At 39.7% G+C, this 25,130-nt stretch overlaps 1 protein-coding gene across 2 annotated transcripts in view; it reads right to left on the minus strand.

The window, feature by feature from the left end:
• The window catches only part of LOC137652787 (uncharacterized), a 397,006-nt gene that overhangs the window by 23,294 nt on the left and 348,582 nt on the right, over positions 1-25,130 (minus strand). For both annotated transcript variants that reach the window (XM_068386195.1, XM_068386201.1), the window contains exons 4-8: positions 7,086-7,352; positions 5,905-6,810; positions 5,546-5,742; positions 4,638-4,844; positions 3,856-4,081 (exon numbers count right to left, since the gene is read on the minus strand). In XM_068386195.1, the coding sequence (XP_068242296.1) occupies positions 3,856-4,081; positions 4,638-4,844; positions 5,546-5,742; positions 5,905-6,810; positions 7,086-7,352 (1,803 nt within the window). The remainder of the gene's footprint in view (positions 1-3,855; positions 4,082-4,637; positions 4,845-5,545; positions 5,743-5,904; positions 6,811-7,085; positions 7,353-25,130) is intronic.

Below are 25,130 nucleotides of genomic sequence, written 5' to 3' on the forward strand. Positions count from 1 at the left end.
CTTAGGTCAGTTGTCATGAAAATATATAGTATGCTTATTCTAAAGAGACTAGAGAGAAAGATTGATGAATGGCTGAGAGATGAACAAGCAGAATTTTGAAAGGTAGAAGATGTACAAGCCCAATTTTCATTTTGAGACATGTTGTACAACAATGTGTAGAATATAGAAATCCACTTTTAATGGCATTTGTGGACTATGGAAAAGCCTTTGATAGTGTGCATCGGCCAGTTTTGGGGAGAGTTCTGTGTTGTTATGAAATTCCTCTTTGAATTTGCTTGTTTAAGTCTGTTCATGAGCATAGCAAGTACAAAGTTAATGTTAATGGAGTCCTATCAAACGAATTTCCAGTGAACTGCAGAGTACAAAAAGGGCATGTGTTAATTATCCTCATGGATTTTGTGATGCTTAGAACAGTTGGAGATGGTGAAGAAGGATTGGACTGGATCGGTAATAGAAAATTAGCTGACCTAGCGTATGCTGATGATGCTGTTCTTATTAGCAGAACACCACAGGATTTGCAATGCTTGCTTACCATATTGCATAAAATATCACACGAGGTTGGGCTCAAGATAAATAGAAGAAAGACAGAGATGATGGAGAACAAAATATGCAATGGAAGATGAAATATCATTGAAAGGAGAAAGGATTAATGAGGTAGACTCATTTAAGTATTTTGGAACTATGTTCTCCAATACAGGGTCACTAGAATTGGAGTTTCGTGAATGACTGAAAAAAGCAAATCAGACAATGGCTAGGTTAAATAAAATTTGGATAACCCATCGCCTGAAATTACATATAAAAATCTGTTTATATCAGTTTAGTGAGATCGGTGTTACTGTATGGACATGAGTCGTGGTATGATAATGAAACAATGCCCAACAGATTTTGTAGATTTGAGAACAAAGCACTCAGAAGAATATTTAGAGTTAAATGGCAGGACAGGATTAGAAATGAAACTATAAGAGAGATTACTCGAGTGCCATAAGTGGATAAGATCATGCTGAGGGGTAGATGGAGATGGTTTGGGTATGATCTTCACACTCCCCAAGAGAGATTAGCCTACATGGCTGAGAACTATGAAGGGTAAAGTAGGAGATGGTGAATAGAGAAGTATTGTATTAAAAGCTCAAGATAGAGACGACTGGCAAAATATAACCGAGACCCTTTGCGTCAATAGGTGTAGGAGGAGATGATGATGATGATGTTGTGTTATCAGCAGGATGTCACTGGTAGCTTATTATTGGCCACAAATAGAGTAGTTTTAGATCTATGGTCTCTGCAGTTAGAGTGACCATGAAGGTTTCTATGCAAACAATCTTCTCAGGCAGCCTCTTCCAAGACCAGTGCATCCAAACTTTTATGTACTACATCTAACTTGCATGCAGACTGTAAAACATCTCTCTAGATTGTCTACTTTATGGATAATATTGCTTCAGTAGTCACAGATTGTCTATTTTAGGTTCCCAGAGACAGTCTTCTAATAAGTTTGATCTAAGTCAATGGAATGTTTATTTTGATAGGTGCAAGTTAAGAAACATGTCAGTATCTAGGACAAGTTTTGGTAATATTGTTAAATTTTTTTCTTTTCCTTTTTATTAGGAAAAGAAGCTGTCAATTTTAGCTATTAAGGGTTGCAGGTCCATATCTAATACTGTACTAAAATACATAGGATTGGAATTATGTTTCTGGTATTATTGTGGATGAATTTAGGTCCTTTATTATAGAAAACCTCCAGTGGTTGAAAAAATTATTTAGACTATTAAACAGTACAACATTTCTTAAAAGATTATATTTTGAGATTAGAGATCTCACAGCTAAAACTTTTCCTGTTGGCATTAGCTAAATGCATTAGTGAACTAAAGGCTTGTACATGTAAGGTAAGTTTTGGAGATCATCTTATTATTTGTGCCTACTTTCAGAGCCAATAATGATTTCATGACAAATGGTCATTACACCACAGGACAGAGAAGCAAAAGGCAATGAAGTAGTATTTAGAAATATGACCTGGAGTATCAAGTTATAACCATAGTTGTAATGATTTAGTACAGAGGCACACAAGAGTTGAGTCTGGTGTATAAATGAGTATTATTTTAAGACTTTAAATTTCCTATCTCTTTCCCCACCACTGCCACCAGAGTGTGTGAATTAGTGATATGAACACCGTTCATAAGAATAAATGGAATTTTAGTAATATGTTATTTCTATACTCACTTGATGTTTATATCCATGCCATCCTCTTTCCCACTGACTAATAAGGTCAAGAGGTTAGGATATTAGTTACGCCTTCAAGACTGAAGATGGCACATGTGGTTAGCTACAGACTTGGTTACCATTGGACTTCAGATTTTGCCTTGGTGGGCAAGAGTCATAGCATCTTGATGGGGAAACAATGAGAAATTCTTAATTTTCTGAGATTATGCTGATATAAGCAAAGGTCTGAGAACTAAGCAATATGTACATCAGGCGAGTATAATACAGTAATAACAAATTTTATTATTATTTTCCATTTTTCATGGCATTCACTAAATGCTCAGGTGAAATAGAAAGGTTATGGAAATCTAGGAATACATAGCTTCCTGTTACCTAGACCTATAAGAAAAGCTATTATTTACTTGGAACAACCTACAGAGTGCATGTGCAGCTTGGTTACCCAACCTGTGGAGAATCATAATCTTTAAAAATGCAAAAGGAATGTCTAAGAGTTATGAAAATTTATAAAGATAGCCATTGTACGTATTCAGTTTCATAAAAAAAGTCAGTTATCAAGTTACAACAATTTCAACTTAACAACATTTCGTGAATTTAACATGGCTCCCATTAAAGAATTACAGTATGTTATTTTCATGGTTACAGTTTCATTTTATTTCATATTTATGTCTTCCATCCTATCTAATTTCTTCTAGTTATATTTTCATGTCATTAAGTGTGTTTTTATGTTTTAGAGTATGACTTTATTACTGCATTAGCATAAGTCAGTGACTTACATATTGTACCGTATTTAGGGGTTTTCCAATTTACATTAAAACTCGAGTTACAACACGTCGTAAGAACGGATCTCCATTGTAACCCGAGGACCTATTCTACTTGTAAATATCTTTACACCAATATGGCATCTTTCTAAATTAAATTACTTATAATTCAAGTGCATAAACAAGCTAGGAAATTTTTAACAATTAATATCATGTACAATATTAAAGAACTGTATTGTATTTCTTCTTATTTCAAAGAACCAAGCCTTTTCTATTTTACTGTTTCATTGGCACTTGAATAAAAACTAAATAAAAGTGGACTACTTTATACACAAATGAGTTATAGATGAGCGAGGCTCAGGCTATGTTAATTTCACACATAAAATCTCATTTCGTACGTTGAACTTTATTTTGATAATCCAAGCTTTTCTCTTTATGCAGCACTCTTTTCCTCTAATTAAAAACACATTTACATACCAGTTTTCCAAATAAACTACTGCACTGCCTTGTACACTGACAGCACTGCATTGATAATAACCAAAATAAAGGATTAGGTTCTCTCAATATGATGCAATACTGTAAAAATTAACATGGGGATATAGAAAAATAAAAGAAAGAAAATATCAATAATACTTCAACTACTGAAACAATTGATCAAAAATGCAAGTCTCCGATGAAGACAATACAGTACTAATATTCGATCAATATACTGTACCAGAAAATACATATAAAATTAAGAAAAACACATATATTCAAATTAACTGTGGAAATTGTCAGCTCCTGTAGATAAGCCTCACACATACATCATTTATATGCATTTATGGTGGTCTTTGGAATTTTTGGAAATACTACAGATAAGATATAAAAACTATTTTTTCTACTTTACCTTATAGCAATCATAGTGTTCAAATAATGAAAGAAAGCCAATTTCAGACTTGTGCTGAATTCCATGCAGAACAACCCTTTGTTCTGGATCTGTGCCTAAAATCTGCTCTCCATTAAATGTGTTGGTAGTTGCTCGTCCCGTAAGCATCAAGTTGATGATTTCTTGAGACGAGTATCCATGAATATTCACAAGATTGCCACCCCCTGCATCCATATCTATTTTCACACTGAAGATAATAAATAATAACTAGTTTCAGATGCTTTAATCAAACTCAAATAAGTGATGATGTTTCAAATAAAGTATCGACTAGCATTACAAAAAATACTTTATAATCAAAATAAGTGGAGTAAAAGATCTTTGTCTCAGCTTCTAAGATCATTCATCAATAATTTCAACTGCAAGATTATTTCAAAAACTCAAATTATATTACTTTTTGTGTCTTTAGACAACTAAATCCCATAAGTTCAAAGGTGTAATGATACCTTGAAGTGTCATTTGAATTTCATCATAAGTACTGTACTTCTAAAAAATGTTCTCTATATAATACCTTATTACGAAAAATGAATAATAGATACTATAAATATATATATACCAATCAATTTTTCTAATCAAAATGACATTTTATAAAATGAAATATATATACATACAGTATTAACATCAAAGTTTAATAAACATGAAAGATATAGAAAACACGTATCAAGTTTCAAAAACAATAGCATGCTAAAAATCAGTGTTAAAACCAAAGCTATGTGCAATAAATAGTTCAGGTTTAAAAGACTCACTTTTCAACTCCACGACTCAACAAGACTGATAAAAGAAGAACAACACATCCAGCACTACTTTCATTGGTGAAAGCAGGGAGGTGGTTGGTAACTGCATTATATAACTGGTACTGTTCAACATACTCATGAAGGGTCAAGGTTTCTGTTAATCCATCACGAGTATACCGGCCAAGACCTTCCTCGTTGAAATGGGGAAATGATCCAGGGCTGGGGAATGGAAATTTGGCATAAACTAATTGTTATATGATTATGAAATTATTTATGAATTTTTAATATGTGGTATACAATTAAATATGCTATTTCATAACTTGAACACTGATCACACAGTTAAAGTATCATAGTTCTTCACCGCAAATCTAAGAACAGCAATTAAAGTAAAAAAAATCTGAACTTCCATAGTCCCTACAAACATGAAGACTTTATGTCAGGACAATAAGTTGGTCATAGTGATAGAAGGCAATACTGATATATAACTCCTCAAGCAGCAAACATACAGGGTAAAAACATTTATGGATCTTCAGAATACACGCAATTGTGACAATGTATAGTCTTGGAAATACTACATACACTTACCCACAATCATGCATCTTTATACATAGTATTGTTGCAAGGCAACATCCTCTGCAGAAATTTTGCACAAAGCTTACAACTGACTAAAGTAAATTTTAAATGCATTTCTGTTACAGGGCGTATAATGAAAAGATTTTCTGAATGTTAGCCATCATATATAATTCAAAGGTTTACATCCTTGACAGATACAAGCATAAAACCTTGGCTCCTCTTCCCGTTAGTAAATAAGAAAATTATACTGCCTCTTTGTATATCAAGAAAAAATCAGAATTGACGCATTCAGTGTCTATTCTGCCCCATAGGTAAATTTTGTTTGGTAATATATGTATTGTACTTACAGTGCAAGTATAGCCTTTTGATCTTGTCCAGCTTTCCAGAGTATTTCTGTTATTGCTGTTGCTAAAGCCCACGACCACTCACGGTTTGATGGACGCAATGGACTTATGGGACTTACATCGGGAGTTATATAACTTCCAAATATCAGACTTTTCATCATATAAGCTTGCACACAAGCTAGAAGACCACATGGACCACCCTGTGAAAGGAATATTTTTAAGCATGCTCACTAAATGATAAAAATAAATCAACCAAATAATATATCATAACAACTATAGCAGTTACAGGATTTGAATATAATACATCAACTTTTCTTTTAAAATAATGACTGAAAATTCTGCACATATTCTACATTCATTACCTTCTTCTGAATAAGCCCATATGAAAGATTTGAATTTGAATTCTGTTTGAAATTTTGTATCATCCACTCGTTTGGTAACGACTGGGCAGGACTACCCATCAAAAGAGTTTTCAAATCACTTGCTTCGTCAAAAGTTATAGGTCTTCCTGCCGATTCATTATTATGTTTTGGCCCCAGGACCAGACCTGCAACTTTATTGTCAAGGTCATCAATGTCTTTCAGTACCATTTCTCCTTCATCATCACTAGGCTGATTTTTGGAACTTCGGTGGGATCGTTTTCTGCGTGCCTTTGAGCCCCCTTTGTTAGGATTGTCAGATTTATCATCTAAACCTGATTTTTTCCCCTTCTTTTTTTTGTTCTTTCGTTTGCTGGTGCCACCAGTACCGCTCGTAAAAGCGGAAGAGTCCATAAAGCCCTGAAGATTCAAAATTTGGATATCTTCATGTGAACTAGGTATCAACTTTTGAGGATTTCTAATTTTCCTCTCTAATCTACCTTCATCACCTTCATTTCTGAATGTTAAATATTCATCTGGAGAACCAATATCACCACTCATTCGTGAGCTACTGGTTGAATCAAAGTTCCCGTATATTCCATCTCTGAGGTTTTGTTTTGATCCCCTGAGACTCTGCCTCCTCATAGATTGTGCCATTATGTCCCCTTGCCTATCTGTATCCGTAAAATATTCTCCAGGAGCCCTAAAGTTCACCCCCTGCAATCCATCCAGTATGTTCCGTCTTCTCGTCAAACTCCCAAGTACATCTCTCTCCTCTAGTCCTTCCCTATAATGTGGTGGAAACATTCCATCTTCCTCCTCTGGAATTTCATGGTTAGCATGAATGGATTCACTTCGATGTCTTGACATCTGTAATCTACGGGTAGCACTCCTCGAATTTGACTCTTCCTGTAAGGCAATACAAGAAATTAGTGCAGTTTGTATTAACTTCACAAACAATGAACTGCAGACAGTTTGTACACAATTTCAATTTCAGGGAAACTGAATTCAGAGAAGCATAATATCCACAAATTTCCCTCTCTTTTAACTACATGTCATAAAGATATAATTTCTTAACCAATAACACTCAGTTGATAAAACTTTTTCAATTAAAAGTATACTTTAGATGAGTAGTCATGAAACCTTTCTGAAATTCTGAAAAGCTTCATATATTTATTATCTACCTCTTTACTCATCACAGGTGCCATCATTCCTCGCACACTTCTTGCACCTCGTAATTGGTCCCTCTGTGCTGCCATTGTGGCGATGTCAACATCAGCATCTGTGTCAAAAACACTGCTTGCTCTCTTTCCCTGAATGCCAAAAGATCCAGTACCATTTTGAATGCTTCCATTCGTTTCTGGATGTCCATTCAGTAAACCTCCAGACATTCCATTAGGAATATGACCATTTGCATGAGCCTTGAGGGGAGTTTGCAGGCCGTTTTTCATCTGCAACATGAAAATATTTAGTTATACAATTTTAAAATTTACGAAGATTTCAGAAGAATCATTCTGCTTAAAAACAAAGAAAAAACACAGCATCATCAATAATAGGAAGTATCTCTATAAATGGTGCAATGAAGCAAAGTATATTATGCCAATGAGTACTAATCCAATTATAGGATGTTCTCAGTGTAGAATAATTCATATACTGTTTCATAAGGAAGAGCTCACATCTTCTCAATTACAGTTATATCTCGAGGTATAACTGTAACTGAGAACATGTGAGCTCTTCCTTATGAAACAGTATCCATACAGCATAAATTAAGTGGGTGTAAATTATTCAATAATAATCATTACAAAACCTTTGGAAATGAGTGTACATGTGTATTTATGGACTTATGGAAAGCACCGAGTGAAATTCCTTTATTTCATAAAAGCAAGAATTTAAATCGTAAATTGAGGGACTATTTTACAGTATTTAGATCTAAGTCTATTTGACTGCTGCAGGAAATTGATCTTTTTTAATGGAATGCACGCATTATGAAAATCATATTATTCTGTAGTTACACCTTTTGCTAAGAATCTCATGTATTTACTTTGAAAATGCCCATATCTCTGCAACATTTATATCTGTGAAAAATTTATATTTATAGGTAGTAGGTTGGCCAAGGTACCAACCACCCATTGAGACACTACCACTTTCCAGGAGAACACGCCACAACAGATTCCTAAGATCCTATCCGGGGGGATTGTAGTGCCATCTCTACCACACCATCAGGGAGAAACCTACAATGCTGTGGTTTGTAAACTATAAACACAATTTCAAGTCCATTTACTTTGTGACACACACACACACACACACTTTGGTGTTCCAGCCGCTCTACAAATAATAAAATGCAAGGACAATAACACAAGAGCATAAGGGGTAGCTGTAGCGGATGGAGATAAAATTATCGTAAAATCTGTCCGCAGGCCTAATTTTAAAAGGAGGATCTTTCACTAACAATTCCAACAGGCAATCACTGTCGTTGTATGTTTCAACCAAATATCCTTGGTATACTGTGGTTGGAGCATACAATGATCTAATTACCTCTGAGGGAGAGATCCAAATGAGTATATAAAGGATATATTCTGATAAGTCAATTCAAACTTTCAATAGCATGGTAAAGAGATAAATAAACACAATTGGGTTAAATAATTAATCGGAATTTCCTTTGCATATACCTTCATTCTTAAAAATCCCGCTTGTCTTCATATGTTCATCTTAACAGGTTACACAAAATTCAACTTACTTCCGACGAACCACAGTGCCCCAACTGAGAGTGGGGGATGATAAATTAAATAAAAAGATAACAAAACAAAGGGTTAGTCAGAACATAAAACATAAAGAATACAAAGGTAGCAGAAGGCTAAAATCACCGATAGATCTTTGCTCGGATAGCCTCTATAACGTTTACAACGCCTCCTGAATGCTCAAAGCACTGGCATAAAGGGACTCGACAAATAACATAGATAATCCCATGGATGAATATGGCTAGTCAAAGGTTTAAAACGGAAAATAAGACAAGAAGTCTACTTGATTGTCCCGAAAATTAAGGGGTTTACTAAAACACATGGAGATCCGACATCCGTGAGATTATAATTATCTAAATCAGACTAACAGAATTATACCAAATTCCACACAAAAGCCCAAATGTTCTAAGCCAGACACTGATCAACAGTTAAACAAATTATATATAACTCAAGGGGGAATGTGGTCACATATCAACACCTCCTTAACTCATTCATGTACTATAGATCCCAAAGACCTGGGTGCATTTTCATCTGTGTACCTGGTGGGGTCAAGTTTAGCTCCTTGAGCCTTCCCTAGATATTCACCTTGTAACTGGCAAATTCAGGAGAGGCGGAGCCCTGTCACTGATACTGCTTTCAGGTGGGCATCTCCTGTTCTAGATGCACGAGACGGGAGATGTTCCCTAAGGAGAGGCTATACAGGTTCCCGAGAGTGTGAATTGGACCCCTGTGCTCCAAGCAGCCTACTGTCTAGAAATGGGCATTTTGTAAAGGAGCAGCTGTTCACCTATCCCCAAACGGAAGAAAACAAAGATTCCTTATGCCTTACTGGTCTTGAGGTGCCATAACGGTATCAGAAAACGTGATTAATCTTCCTGTTCAAATAGAAGTCTTGTAGGGTGTTTATACAGAATACAAGTAGTAATCTTGTGGCTCCAAGAGAATTTACTTTAAAATAAATCCTGTCTAGCATATACAATAAATGATTTAATGAAGAAAAATTGGCAAAGGCAGTGCATGTCAGAAAATATTCCTAGTCAGGCTTGAAATTTGTTGAGAAGAACTTTTCTTTGCTCTTTTCATTTGCATTTTGGTCTCGCTCCCAATATAGTATTTGCCCTTAAGATTCTCCCTTTCACACTTTACATTTTCCTTTACCAAAACTCAGCAGGACTGCTTTAAATCAACTGAACTTATTGACAATATATCATGTTCGTGACATCACCGCATAGAAACGCAAGGCAAAAGCCTTTCGCTTGCATACATTGGTTCCTTTTCTTAAACTACGTGTATTGAGATAAATTATTACACTGGTTTTGAATATAATTTTAGCACTGCTGACTTATAAGCAGCTTATTCTATCTCTTCAGTACTAATTCAGGTCTGAATAATTCAGGAGGTTTAATTTTCTCATCGCACCAGCCCTTTGCTAATTACTCATTTATATTAATTTTAGTATGCCAGAATAGGTAGGAATACTTTGTTTGTATATTTCCTTAGAGCTGGAAGATTTCTCTTTGTACATTGTGCAAAATCCTGCCTCAAATTCATGCCTTACAACAATACAATGCCCTGCTGAAAGTTCTCCTTTAGCATCTCAACGAACAACGACTCACTCGTCGGGAGATGACCCATGTGACGGACATTGACCAAAAAATCGGCTCATTCGTTCACACGCAGCCGGTGTGACCGGCTGACTGCACTGGTCAGTCAATCTTTATATCTCTGGCTCACCCCAACTCCCTCACCAAGCAGAGGAGAATGGAGGAATTCTGGTGTCCTGTTGGGACTGTTCCAGCGATATCCGATCAACCAAGATGCTAGGAACCCAGGGGTGGGCCAGTCTACTAGGCAAGCAAAAAATCCATTCAACAGCCATTTTGTGAACAAGGGCTTTTCAAGTACAAGTGAGGAATGCAGATAAAACACAGCCACTTAAAGTTACCCCATTTCTAGATTAGATTTTAATTTTCGTCATTTAGTTTTAACTGGCTTTTACATAATTCGGGCTGAGTGCGTGGGATTGTGAGTATAAATTCTGTTTATAATTTCTGCCTTTAGAGACTAGTCCACTCTTGGGTCACAGGACCATGCGTCTGACACCAGTTTAATCTTTTGCCATTGCAACAGACCTCAAGTCATGTATATTTTGATTACCTTTTGTTTTTTCTGAGTTAAATTTCTTTTATTTCGTTTTGTGTTTGTTTTAACCTCTTTGGCTGATGTTAAGATGTCATTTTTAACACTAAATTTTTTAATAAAGTAACTTGATTAGGTTGATTACACCTTTTCGTATTTCTACTCCCTTTATTGACTGATTATTTCTGCAATATGAATTCTTATTTTAGGATAGCATACCCGAGACATTAAAAGGAGTAAGTCTAAATAACTTGAAGGTATTAGTGTGTTAGTGAATGACTTAATATTCATTCTCAGTGCTTCAAAGGTAAAGAGCCTATCTTTAACTTTACTACTTTAATACATCCCTGATACCTTCATTGCCATTTTCTCCATTCATAACATGAAATTCCTGTTCAGCATCTCACTGGGGTCCCTGGGACAGGGCCGAAACAAAGCCTTAGAGTGTAGAGGACTATAGTAATGACAAAGCTGAAGTAGACCATAAAATTACTTATTTCACATATGAAGTTTTCAGGCCTCTGGACAGAGAGCTCTTTTCCATTTAGAGTGAAGATTTGTGAACTGCAGCACTAAAGGATTTACCAGTGTTTGTGCCCTTGAGTGTAAGTGGTCCTTTCCACCCTTGTTGATCTTTATTGCTTGTTGCAGGGAGACATTCCTGGAACAACAAGTTCCCTCTCAATGAAAAAAAAATAAATTCTCCACACTATGCAGAGAGATATAAATAAAGTAAACATAAATTCTAATGCATAATTTGCAACCAAGATCAGAAAAATCATTTACCTTTGAATACACTGTTCAAAGATATATGAACCCTTTCATGCAAACAGCTAATTAGTACAGTAGTAATGCTATTAATTTTTTTATGTATTTCTTGCTCTCTCCCACACTGATGATAGAAAAACCTGTTTAAGCTTGCCATCTCATGTTTCACATTATTTGAATTTTTGTGCCATTGTTACCCTCCACTGTTTGTATATAAGCTTGTTATCTTGTTGATAAATAACGTCGCTTAAATTCACCTTGTCTATCTGCTAGTACCTAACGGCTACCTCACGATAATTAATGACCGCTGGAGGACCAGCTCCCCACTGACTTTTCGCCCACTGCTGTGCCCTATCCTTTATACGATGCCTTCCACCTACCCTGATTCTTTGACCCACGCTGCATTGTTGAAACTGCTGCCCTTCAATAATAGAGAATCATTCGCCTGGTTCCAGCATGCCGAAGTTCTGTTTTGCATTTTGCCTTGCTCAAGCAGTAAAGCAGATAACAGTATGCACTCGCAGTGATCCCTATGCCTTTGCAACCAAAGGAACGCCCCAATAGCATATGATGCCCTCAAAAAAGACTTCCTGGAGCAGTACTCACCACCGCCAGTTGCCCATATAGCCAAGCTTTTTCAGCTCTCTCAACAGCCATTGGGGGATCAAGAGGGTTTACCTGCCCTCAGGGAAATGACCAGTATCGCTCACCAGCAACCTGCTGCAGATGGCTCTCCTTAGGAAGTCAACCTACTTCATGCCTTTTGATATGACACTTACCCAAACCTGTACTCGCCGGCATTCTTGATATAGATACCTTGCCCATGAAGAACCTGATGACCAAAGTCATCGCCCTTATGGACAGCCACTTCACTACCTTTAAGACCTCTGTCAACGACTCCCCTCCTGACGAAGAAGACAACTATTTAACATCAACCGAAGATGACGTGAATGCCGTAGGACACAGACGCCCACCCTGTGATGTGACAGAGCACCGACAAAGCCACCCACTCACATATGCTGCCCCTTGCTCAAGCTCCGACCAACGACCTCTACAGTCACTTACTTCATTGGCCGCAGTTATGCTACTACCTTCCTGCAAAGAAATAAGCGAATGATTGTCAGTGACCAAAAAACTTGTAAGTAGGCCACTGCTTGTGGCAGTGGCCTGCCCTGTCAACAATCTTTTCTTTTTACATGATGCATGAATGGGTGTGCAATTTTTGGTAGACACCGGTGCTTACTGTTCTCTTCTACCAATGTCACTCTCCAGGACACTATGCAGTCATTCAAAGCCTGTTGCTGTCCACCTGATAGCTGTCAATGGACCTGAGAACCCTATTCATGGTTAAGAAATACTCACAGTATCGTTTGGGAATGCCAAATAACATTGGAAATTCCTCGTTGCTAACATAATATTAGCATGACTCAGTGTTGTTTTCCTCACATATTTCCATCTCTTGGTTGATGTAGCACATCATACTCGTCAACACCTCTTCCACATGCCCTCTCCGACCTTGCACTCCACATCAACACACTATTGTAGGCCTATGCCCACCTTCTCATGTCGTACCCAAACGCCCACCATCCTGCAAAGCACGTTACTTATCACCATATCAAGACGATAGGGTCCCCAGTGTTCGCCAAATCCAGGTTTCTGGCCCCGGATCGTTTGGCAGCCACTACACTAGTTTGCAGAAATGGAAGAAATAAGCCTTTGCCAAAAGGGGCCTCAAGCCCATGGTCGTCATCTTTAAAAATCGTCCTGAAGAAGGATGGTTCCCTACGGCCTTATGGAGATTACAGGCATCTGAACATGTACACAACCAAATCACTATTACTTACTGTCTAAGAGCCCCCACCCGGATACAAGGTCCGGAAAATCTGCGCACGCACGCACGCACGCACGCACGCACGCACGCACCCCCTCCCCAACATTGCCGATGTTACTTGCACAAAGCGAAGGTGTCCTCAAACTCTCGACCCATGAACCCAAAAGACATCCCCGAGACTGCCATTACCACGCCGTTCAGTATATACACATTCAATTACTGTGTTTTGGCCTTCGTAATGCTGGGTCACTTTTCAATGCCTCGTGGATGATTTCTTAGGGGATCTCCCTGTCTGTGTAAGTTACGTCGACAACATACTTGTGCTCTCTACCTCCAAAGAAGAACACCTATCACCTACGTATCGTTCTTGACCGCCTACAACATAATGACCTTGCAGTAAGGGGTGACAAGTATACCTTTGGGGCCAACTTACCTATGTCCTCGACTGTCAAAGCACTGCAAGAATTATTGGGTATGATAAACTATTATCACTGGTTGCTCCCAGCCATCATCGTCACTCTTGACACCCTCTATGCCTTCTTCAAGGGCAAGCTAAAAGACCTGAAGTGGGGTACTATTCAGGAAGTGGCCTTCTGGAACGAAAAGAATGCCCTATCAACTGATGCTGCTCTCACTTTTTCCATGCCACATGTCCCTCTTTTTCTCTCCACCGTTGCCAGCGATGTCGCTATTGGTGCATTACTTGAGCAGGTGGTTAATAGCTTGCCCCGCCTATTGGCCTTCCTCAGTAGAAAACTGTCCAAGGTGGAACCCAGCTACTATACCTTCGATTGTGAATTGCTGGCAGTGCATTTGGCTATCCACCACTTTCCCCGCTTCTGAAAAGGTACACCCTTCATCATTCGCACAGAGCTCATGCCTCTGGTGCATGCCTTCCCTCGACAATAAGACATCTGGTCTGCCCATCAACGCTAACATCTCTCCACCGTGACCGAATACAACTGCACCCTTCAACAAGTTCCTGGGAAAATGAATCCTGTTGCCGATGCCTTGTCAAAAAACACATCAGGCATTGGCTTACAACGCCTTAGCAGAAGCCCAACAAAAAGATCCAGGCCTCGAACACGACAACCTCATAGACGACGACAACGACAACGACAAAGACGACGACGACAACAACGATGATGACAATGACAACTGCGGCAACGACAACGAGTTCCAAGCATGCATAACATCCTGCACCTCCCTCTGTTGGGAAAACGTCGCCCTCAACAGGTCTAACGCCACCCTCCTCTGTGAAGTCAGTACTGGTCAGCCATAACCGTGGATAACTGCCCTCATGCGCCAACAGGTGTTTGATTTCATCCATGGCCTATCACATCCGTTGTGATGATCTACAGCACAGCTACTGAAGACAAAGTTCATTTGGCACAGCATTACTATGGATGCTAAGGACTGGGTCTACACCTGTACTTCATGCCAAACTTCAAAAGTATGTTGTTACACGGATTCAGGAGAGGGCACTTTTCATCAACCTCATCGTCATTTTTCCCACATCCACATCTACATCCCTACCTATATCACAAGGAGACCGTTACCCATTTACCATCATTGACTGCTCCACTCGTTAGCCTGAAGCCATCCCCAGGGAAACTGCAACGTCTGCCTCATGGGTGGATAACGAGATTTGGTATCCCTGAGCATATTACTTTTGACAGGGGTATTACTTTCATCTCTCAATTAGGAAAATCATTAGCGAATCTCTTGGACATTACCATACATCAGACAACCACCTACAACCCTGCAGCCAATGGAATGGTTGAAAGTTTTCATCACACCCTCAAAGCACCTTTGATATTCCGTTACAATGACTCCAACTGATTTACTCAGCTTCCCTGGTTCCTTCTGTGAATAAGGACCACTCCTGAAGATACCCTGGATGTCTCAACAGCTGAAATGGTGTATGGCAACCCATTGGTCATCCCTGCTGAATTTTTTCCCTCTGCTACCTTCTCCAACAATATTCAGTGAAGCATCATATACCGAAAGATTTAAACACTGCAAAGCATGTCTTTATGCACACCAACATTAGCTAGTCACCACTAGTGCCCCCTTATATGGGGCCTTTCGTTGTTATCCATTGCAAACCAAAAGCTTTCTTAATTAACATTCGTGGCAAAGAAGACTGGGTCTCTATTGATCACCTAAAACTGCATATCTCCTGCAAGATGATCCGTCTACATTTCGCCTCTCTAATTCCACATGTATGTTTTTTTTTAGGGGGAGAAGCCATGTAACACACGTGTTTCATATATGCTCATACACTGTAATGCTATTTTTTTTTTTTTGTATCCCTTGCTCTCCCCAGCAGTGGTAATAGAAAAACCTGCTTAAGCTTACCATCGCATGTTTCACATATTTTGAATTTGTGTGCCTTTGTTGCAGTCGACTGTTTGATATAAGCTCGTTATCTTTTTGAATAAAGGTACTTACATTAACCTTGCCTCTCTGTTAGTACCTAACAGGTACCTTACAACACTTTACTAGGAGTATAGTGTATTAACTTTTAACATGAGCAATGCCAGAGGGGAAGTCGTAACAACACGGTAAATTAGCAAAGCAAAAGTTAGGTTTAAGCTTTGAAGCCAAGGCATACACTGATTAGCCAAATGGTGTTGAATAGCTAGTTTGACTTAGGAAATAGAGACTCAAAGTGGCACCAAATAGAATTACCTAAAAACATTTGTTATACCGTGGTCTTCAAAGAAAAGGAACTAAGAATAACCTCTTACCTCCAGAACAATCTCTATTTGAATGAAAGCTTTGAATATACTATATCCACAATCAGGCCAATGGGTTTCTCTCTGAACATTAAAATAATGGAGTGAATGTTAGATAAAAGGTTAAGTCAGGTACTTGGAGAATCATTCAGAGAACATGAATTAGGTTCTGACTTGGATGATACATCAATGGCGATGCATATGGGAGAAGTAGTCAAATTTGTCAGTGTTACATTCAACTATTGTACAGGACATAGATTAAGCAAATCTACTCAAAAAGTTTACCAAACAATAGCAAAACATTAACAGCAAATAAAAATGATAGCCAGCAAACATAAAATATAACTATATTTGAGATTTAACATGATTATTTACAGTATCATACAAGATCCACCGAATACTCACGGCACACCAGAAACAAATTAATAATATACAAAGTTTTTGCGAAGAAGTAGGTCTTGAGCTGACTTCACAAACTTCTATGCAGCGAGGGACAGACGACGTTGCTTAGTTTCAGATATGAAAGGTTATGTAAGAACACAGTTTCTGACGTAGAAACGGATGAATTTTTAACTTCTTTATCTCCTTCAAAATATTCTATCATTATGAGTAGTCACTAATTTTCAGAGTCACAGAGGGTGAAGCTGAAAAATTTCTCCAAACACCAGTCGTGTAATAGTCTCGTCTGCTTCCTCTCGCTCATCACCTGTCCTTTATATACGAGGGACCAATACTCCCGAATGTTCCTGACGGACGAGAAGTGCCCAGAACTAGCATTATGCAACATAACGGAGCACCAGGGACTCACTCTCGAATCTTCTTACCAACACCACAAGAGTATCTAGAACTCTTGCTTCAGAACACAATATTTCAGTCATAAATAACATTAACATATACAATAAAATGAATGGTTTTATTTTCACGTGAACATATGTGAAAAAGTGAGCCCTTATCACAATATACATAAATTCAATGAATATATAACAGTCAGGATGGGATGATTTGGCAAGTAATGCACTTGTCCATCACTATGAGACTCTAATGATATAGGTTCAATGGGGGATTGCATCATTACATAATTTTGTAAGCTAATGTGGTTAACAGTGAGTCATTAGGCATTAACTTTTTGGGACTTGCTCCTTCATGAGCCCAGGTTGGCTATTCTCCCCAGACTATGTAACCACCAGGAGTACTAAATAAATTGACACCCTTGATGATGTCCGTGAGCTTGAGGAGCCTGGGAAGATAGGGGAAACTGAGACAAGATTATTAAAATGGTGATTTACTGGCAGTTTATGACGATGCCTACAATTTCAACATGTAACATTAGTGATAATGTAGTGTATTGCACTAAGAAACATTTATTGCAATGCCTTAATTGATTTAGTCACGCCATTCAACCAGCTGAGTCAGGAAAATGAGGACATTTACTTGACATGTTGTCATTGAGGACACAGAAAACATATTTGCAACGAATAGCGCTTTCACTACTAGGATCTCGACATGGCTCATGTTATCATCTAGGGTTAGTTGCAACACTCGCCGAATGGGGTTTTGTATCAATCTTAGGTTTAGGGGCAATGCTGTTCCTTTTGGGGAAGGCTTATTTAACATCAAAGAATTACTAGCCTTATCAATACTGGAAGGTTTAACAGAAAATTTAGATTTATCTGGGTCCGTTAACAATTTAGCGAGCTCCTTTGTGTGCACATACTCGCACAGACCGTCTTTTAATTCCTGCAAGGTTACGGAAGTGCTATTAAATCGACAATAAACAGCTTTATGGAGCAAGTGATTTAATTTGTTTATAACATCATATTCCATTAAAAACCGCCTAAGATGAGATCCAACATCAATTGGGGAATTTATGTTAAAAAGTTTATTACATAGTTAATGTTGATAGATATCAGGAGACTTGTATTCTTCAATGAGGTTAACGATATCCTTTTATATAATCCCTTTGTCTTTACTCTATTTCCGATGAGCCTACATGCTTGGCCTTTGAGACAGTGCCAAAGTACTTTTTACGTATCAGTCAAGTAGTATTTGGGGGACCCATGGATGGTTTAGTGGAAAAGGCCCCACTGACCCATCCACCGTTCCCTGCAACCATCAAAGGCAGAGGGGCCAGGGTTAGAGGCGACAGAGATATAAACAGTTTGGGTGTTTTGTTCGGTGATTTAGAACAGGGCAAACATCTGTCTCTTGGGACATAATTTTACTGAAAGATGTTTCAATTCGGTTGCATATGCAATAAGCACTGGATAATTTACTACAATAACAGGATAATCATAATAAGGTCTCCAAAGGGTTTTATAGGTACTAAATCTGTTACTGATTTCTCAAATATAAACTTTGAAATGGTCCAACCCTTGGGAAGTTAGATTAGAAAATCAACAGAAGTAAGGGATTGGAGAACTTCTTCAGCATCTTTTCAAAGAAATTAAAACTACATTCTGTCTTTCAAGATGCACGTTAAGCTCTATTGGAAGGAGAATTTCACCCTGAGACTATGGAGGATTATTAAGGATGTGATTAAGGTCTGCCACGTTGGATTAATAACGTGAGATGAAACAGATTTGCCAAAAAAAAAAAAAAAAAAAAAATAAGGGAAATGTAAACATATCGGACTAAACACTTTCACAGAGAATGATACGGTTATAGGCCCAAAGAAGCGGTAACAAGAGAGTTAAAATATTCACGAGGATAAAATGTGGTTAGTGGTGAAAAGGTAAATGGCTAAAATGAGATTTACAAAATCAAATAAACCGAGGCTACAAAAGTTCACAATAAACAGTAAATATGTAACGTAATATATAAGGGTGATAAAAAACAACGTAAGTAAATACCTGAGTTTTTATAATGTTAGAACTTTTGGGCTTAAGGCTGTGATCAGTATCCGCCATCTTGGATTGATCAAGTTGGATGAAGTGGATTTAACATAAAAAAATAAAGTATCAACATAAATTTATAGAGAAACTTAAACACTATGCTCTGAACACTTGTGCACATAATGGCACACATATTTGGTTAAGGAGGTGTTACTAGCACAATTAAAGCACTTACAACAAGGTAGGAAAAATATGATTAATGGAGAAAGGTAAATTAGCAAAGTTATATGAAAGGATCAAGTAAACCGACGCTAATAAAGCCCGCGCAACATTCAATAATCATGGATGATCTGAACAACATAAATGAATACCTGAATTCATGTATGTTAAAACTTGCAGGTTAAATGCCAAAATTATATGAACAAATGAAATAAATCGATCAATATAAAACTTGCAGTATACAATGTAAATATGCAGCATGTAACATACAAAGGTGACCCGAACAAAGTAAATGATTACCTGAGTTCTAGCAAGTTAGAACTTTCTAGTAAACTTGATCATACAATTTCCTGAAGCTCACAAAACAAACTGAAAATTACATCTTAACACATCTCTGCCTAATTCAAGTCTGTGCTTTACACATTCTACTATTTGGCTGATATAACGGAAAATCTATTTTTGGGTGAGGTACCCATGTCGTACTGATGGAAGTTCCTTCTTAGTAGCATCCTAGGTTACATTTTACTACAGTGATATATCCCAGAGAATTTTACTAAAGGTATCTAGAATTCTAACTCCTGGCGCAAGTATCCCTTGTTTTATCTTATAGGGATATCGCATAAGATCAGAGGACATATTCTTGACACGCCACATAGCTATCTACACCCCTAATAGCGTTTAGGCTTCGAGAGGGGAAAGTGGCAAGAATTGTAGGAGAGCTATTATTAAGGCAATACTCCTACTCGTACTGTAATTGGGCGCCAGCACGCCGCCGCGTGGCGCCATCTAGTCATTCTTTGTAGCGTTACTTAGGTGCTACAGATACAGTATATTAGGGAGAGATTCATTTATCCTTCGTCAAAAGAGGGTGGGTCCATCAGGACGACATGGCAACCTCACCCAAAGATAGATTTTTCGCTTCGCTCAAAATCCGCTCAGGCCATGTCGTCCTGATGGAAGTTTACCAGAGCATTAATGTATCTGTGGATTTTCAATAGTGCCAATCATCTCGAGATAAATTTTCCTTGGTTGTCTAGACCCAGAGACACCTGGTGTCACTGTCATACACCATTCATCTGATCATGGACTATGTCAGTGCTTCCTGCCCCCTACAGGGAAGAGTCTTGGAAGACTCTAGAAGAAAAACCTGATGATTGTGAGTTCAAGAAACAAGTCTAGCAAACAAGTTGTATATTAGTGTCTTCATATACATAAAGTATAGTTTGTACTCTGAATGGAATTGATCTGTGTAGGTTACTGATACCTCCTGAGTCTATTTGTTCATTGGAGACAAGATAGACAGGTTTACATTCATGTAGGAAACTTTAAATCGGCAAGGTAAACAGGTTGGTACAATCAGTCATTACTAGGGACTGAACTCAATAGCATAACATATAATCTGATAATTGTTTGCTTGGAACAGTAATAACCTTTGTTCTGAATATTTTTCCAAAAATAAAAGGATAAAAAGTAGCTCTAACACCCTTTATTTGTATGTTTTAGGATATTTGGGGTGAAATGAGACACAAAGATTCCTAACTATGTTTATTAACAAATAGAATATAGAAATCAAGGGTTGTAACACGTACAATCAATCACAATTTTCACTGAAAATTTTTGTGAGAAAGCATCATTAGTAATAACAGAAAAATTAATAAGGTTTCATCTGAAAAGGAAACACAAGCCACTCTATGGGAAATATGGAATATTTCACTATGGATTCTGTTGTTACAAAAGGAACACTTGCATATAAGTATGCATGGCACATGTGTCAGTCTTTTATGCTTTTTGTCACCCGTGTAATTAGAACAGTCTATAGTGCCATGTATTAGACACATCACTCAACATGATACACCGTAAGAGTCCATCATGTACACCCTTCACTAAAAAGTCCCAAATAGTGCACTGTTCTTCGCAGAAATCAAGTGGCAGGTTTTAGTACACTACCTGCTGCCACCACATAATGTTTGATTTCCTGTAATTGTTTCGCGTAATGCTTGAAGAAGACCCTGGATGACTTCCATCCAGTGTAAGCGCGAAGACTTTCAAAAGACATATTTTGAAAGAAATTCAGAGATGAAGCAACTTTTCTCGGATCATAAACTGCGGGTGTACTCTCTGGATCCGCTCTGCGAATGAAATAGGTGATCTTCGCCCTTAGTTGTTTTAAGGTTAATGTTGAACCTGATGTTTCTCCCCTGAAAAGCTGACCTCCCTTAAAGTCTGAAGTTCTACGAAGATAGACCTTTAGGCATCCCACTGGGCATAGGGATGCGTCTTCCTCCAGAGGGTAGATTCTCCAGGGACCCCACCTCTTAGTGGGCAGCTCGTTCTTGGCGAGAAACGCTGGGTCCGGAAAAAGATTCAGTTCTCCGCAGTCAGTGAACTGAATGTGGTCATCATCCCTTGAGAGGGCCACTATTTCGCTAACTCTGGCTCCTGAGGCTAGTGCAAATAAGAATATCCCTTTTTGAGTCAAGTCTTTTAGAGAGCAGTCTTCGTTGTTCAAGGTTGATGCCAAGTGAAGAACCTTATCCAAGGACCATGAAATGGGCCTCGGAGGAGCTGCGGGCCGAAGTTTAGCGCAGGCTTTTGGAATCTTGTTGAAGATATCATTGGAGAAGTCCACCTGGAAGGCGTACAGCAAGGGTCTGGTCAGGGCAGATTTGCACGTGGCAATCGTGTTGGCTGCTAAACCTTGTTCGTGGAGATGGATGAAGAAGGATAAACAGAAATCCGTTGAAATCTCCTTTGGTTTCTTTGCCTTGACAAAGGCGACCAATTTCTTCCAGGAAGACTCGTATTGTCTTCTCGTTGATTTTGACTTGTATTCTTCTAAAAAGTTAATACTGTCCCTTGAAATCCCAAACCTTTTCTTGACTGCTAAGGTGAGAAAATCATGAGACAAAGGTTCTGGGTTTTCTGTGATGAAGCTGAGACAGTCAATTTCTGCACTTGCTGAGTCAGAACTGGATCCGGTAACGGGATCAGCTTCAGGCGCAGTTCTGTTATCAGGGGGAACCATACGCTGTTGGGCCATTTGTGGGCCACTATTGCTGCCGTTCCATGAAAGGATCTCAGTTTGTTGAGGACTTTCAGCAGAAGGTTGGTTGGAGGGAACAGGTAGATCTTGGACCATCTGTTCCAGTCTAGAGACATAGGGTACGTTGCTTCCGCTAGAGGATCCTCGTACGGGGCTACATACCAAGGTAGCTTGTTGTCGCTCGTTGCAAAGAGGTCTATGTGTAGTCCTGGGACTTGCGTAAGATGAAGGAGAATGATCTTGCGTCTAGGGACCATTCTGACTCTATCGGGTTGAGCCTGGATAGAGCGTCCGCCGTCACATTGCGGAACCCTTGAAGGTGAACTGCTGACAAGTGCCATCTCTTCTTCTCCGCTAGCCGGAAGATGGCCAATATCACTTGATTGATTTGAGGCGATCTCGAGCCCTGTCGATTCAGGCATCTCATTACGACCTCGTTGTCTAGTACCAGTCGGATGTGGATTGAGCAGCAAATTTTCAGTTTTTTCAGTGAGAGAAAAACTGCCATGGCTTCCAGAATGTTGATGTGGAAGGTCTTGAAGAGGGAGGACCAGGTTCCTTGGACTTTCCGATGGTGAGAGTGGCCTCCCCACCCTTCTTTTGAGGCATCCGTGTGAACGGTGACCGACAGTGGAGGCGGTTGTAAGGGTACCTTCTTCCTTAGGTACTTGGCCTCCGACCATGGCTTGAGGAGGGATCGCAGACAAGTTGGTATCGGTCTTTTCAGATCTCTTCGAGCGTTTGATGCGTATTTTCTCCAAACTCCTGATGCATCTTTTAATTGAGCTTTCAATACTGGGTCTGTCACTGAGGCGAACTAGAGGGACCCCAACACTCTCTCCTGTTGCCTTCTTGATATCCTGGTGGATTAAAGAAGTCTCTTGACAGATCCCGCTATCTCTCTCCTCTTCTTTGATGGAATGGAGAGGCAGTGTGACTGTAAGTTCTAGTGGACACCCAGCCACTGGAACTTCTGAGCTGGAGATAGTCGAGACTTTTCCAAGTTGATCTTGAATCCTAGGTGTTCTAGGAGCTGGATCACTTCCTTGGAGGCTTGCGTGCACTCTTCTTTGGATGCTGCCCACACCAGCCAGTCGTCCAGGTAGGCCATCACCTGAACTCCCTTTAGGCGTAGTTGACGAATGACTGCATTCGCAAGCTTGTGAATACTCTTGTGGCTATGTTTAGTACGAAGGGCATGGCTCTGAAGACGTACTGTCTTTTTTGCAGCTTGAATCCTAGGTAGGGGGAAACTTGGCCGTTGATCGGAACATGCCAGTATGTGTCCGCCATGTCTATGGAGACAGTGTATGCCTGTTTGGGCAGTAAGGTCCTTATGTGTTGGAGCGTCAGCATTCTGAACTTGTTGTTCACTATGAACTTGTTGAGTGGTGATAAGTCCAGAATGACTCTGAGCTTTTCCGATTCTTTCTTCGGAACACAGAATAGCCTTCCTTGGAATTTGATGGACTTTGCCCTCCTTACAACTCTTTTGTCTAAGAGTTCCTGAACGTATTCTTCCAATATGGGGGTTGAGTTTTGGAAGAATTGAGGGAAGTTCGGTGGAGGTGCAATCCAACTCCACCCCAGTCTGTTCTTGATTAGGCTGTGGGCCCAGGGGTCGAAGGTCCAGCGATTCCGGAAGAGGAGAAGTCTCCCTCCTACTGGTAGCATCTCACTTGGAGTGCTGGGTGGAGGACTTGCCTCCTTGGCCACGTCCACCTCCGTTGCCCCTACCTCTGGAGGGGCGTCTAGAGGAACCTCGAAAGGAACCTCGAGACTTCGGCCGAAAGGTCGTCGATTGTCTTTCAAAGGCTGGGGTGAAAACAGGTGACTGAGTCGTCACTTGTTGGGGCACCAGCTGAAAAATGGTGGGTGGTTGTGCCACAGTCTGGGGCACCGTGGCCACGGGAAGCTGTTGTTGTCTTGGAGGGCGAGAGGGCACTCTGGGTCGTTTTGTCTTCCTTTTCGGCTGGGGACCCTCGTCAGCGGAAGACTTTCTCTTGGAGGACAAGCCCCATTTAGAGAGGAGATTCCTGTTCTCCGTTGCGGCTTTGTCTATGACCTCTTTGACCACTTCACTCGGGAAGAGGTCTTTTCCCCCAGATGTTGGAGGCTATCAGCTTCCTCGGTTCGTGCCTCACTGTAGCCGAGGCAAACACGAACTCTCTGCAAGCCCGACGGGCTTTAATGAAGTTGTACAGGTCCTTGGTGACCGTTGCCAAATGAGCTTTGGCGAAGACCATGTACATATCCGGGGTATCTGGGACACTTGCCATCGTCTCTAGTCCGGTCTGTAGAGACATAGAAGCGGCAAGTCACTCTTTCGTTTCCTGCTCCCTGCGCAGGTGAAAGTCTGACAACTTTGGGAGGTCTTCTCCGAACTGACATCCGGCAATGTCAGCCTCCAGCTTCCCGACTGAGAAGGTGTTGTAAACGTCCTTCCAGTCCGCATCATCAGATGATAGGGCGAGGGAAAAGAGTCTACACTCTTCGAGTGTAGGGCAAGGTTTCCCTGCCTCGACTACCTTTAAGGCTGCCTTGAACCCTTTCTCCATAAAGGGGAAGGCACGGGAAGAAGCAGCAATGAAAGACGGGTGCTTCTTGCTGAGAGCCGGCACCTTGGAACTAGTGAAGGCCCTCTCCTTCAAGGCCTGTGCCTTGGGGAGGTCTAGAATGATGACCTCTTTCAGCTCGGTTTCTTCCTTGGAAGAGGGTTCCGTCCTCAAGCGGACGTAACAATCCGGATAGGCCCCTTTACTGGGCCAGAACTCTACATCATCTACTGGGACAGTGCCCAGTTTTTCGGAGAGGAAGATCTTCCCCCCTGACATAGGCATGTGCTCAGCATACCTCCAAGGATTGATGTCAGAAAAGGCGGGAAGTTCTTTGACGTTTAGCTTCTTGGGGGCTAAATGT

The sequence above is a fragment of the Palaemon carinicauda genome, chromosome 1, assembly GCF_036898095.1.
Source record: "Palaemon carinicauda isolate YSFRI2023 chromosome 1, ASM3689809v2, whole genome shotgun sequence".
In the NCBI taxonomy this organism is placed as follows: Eukaryota; Metazoa; Arthropoda; class Malacostraca; order Decapoda; family Palaemonidae; genus Palaemon; species Palaemon carinicauda.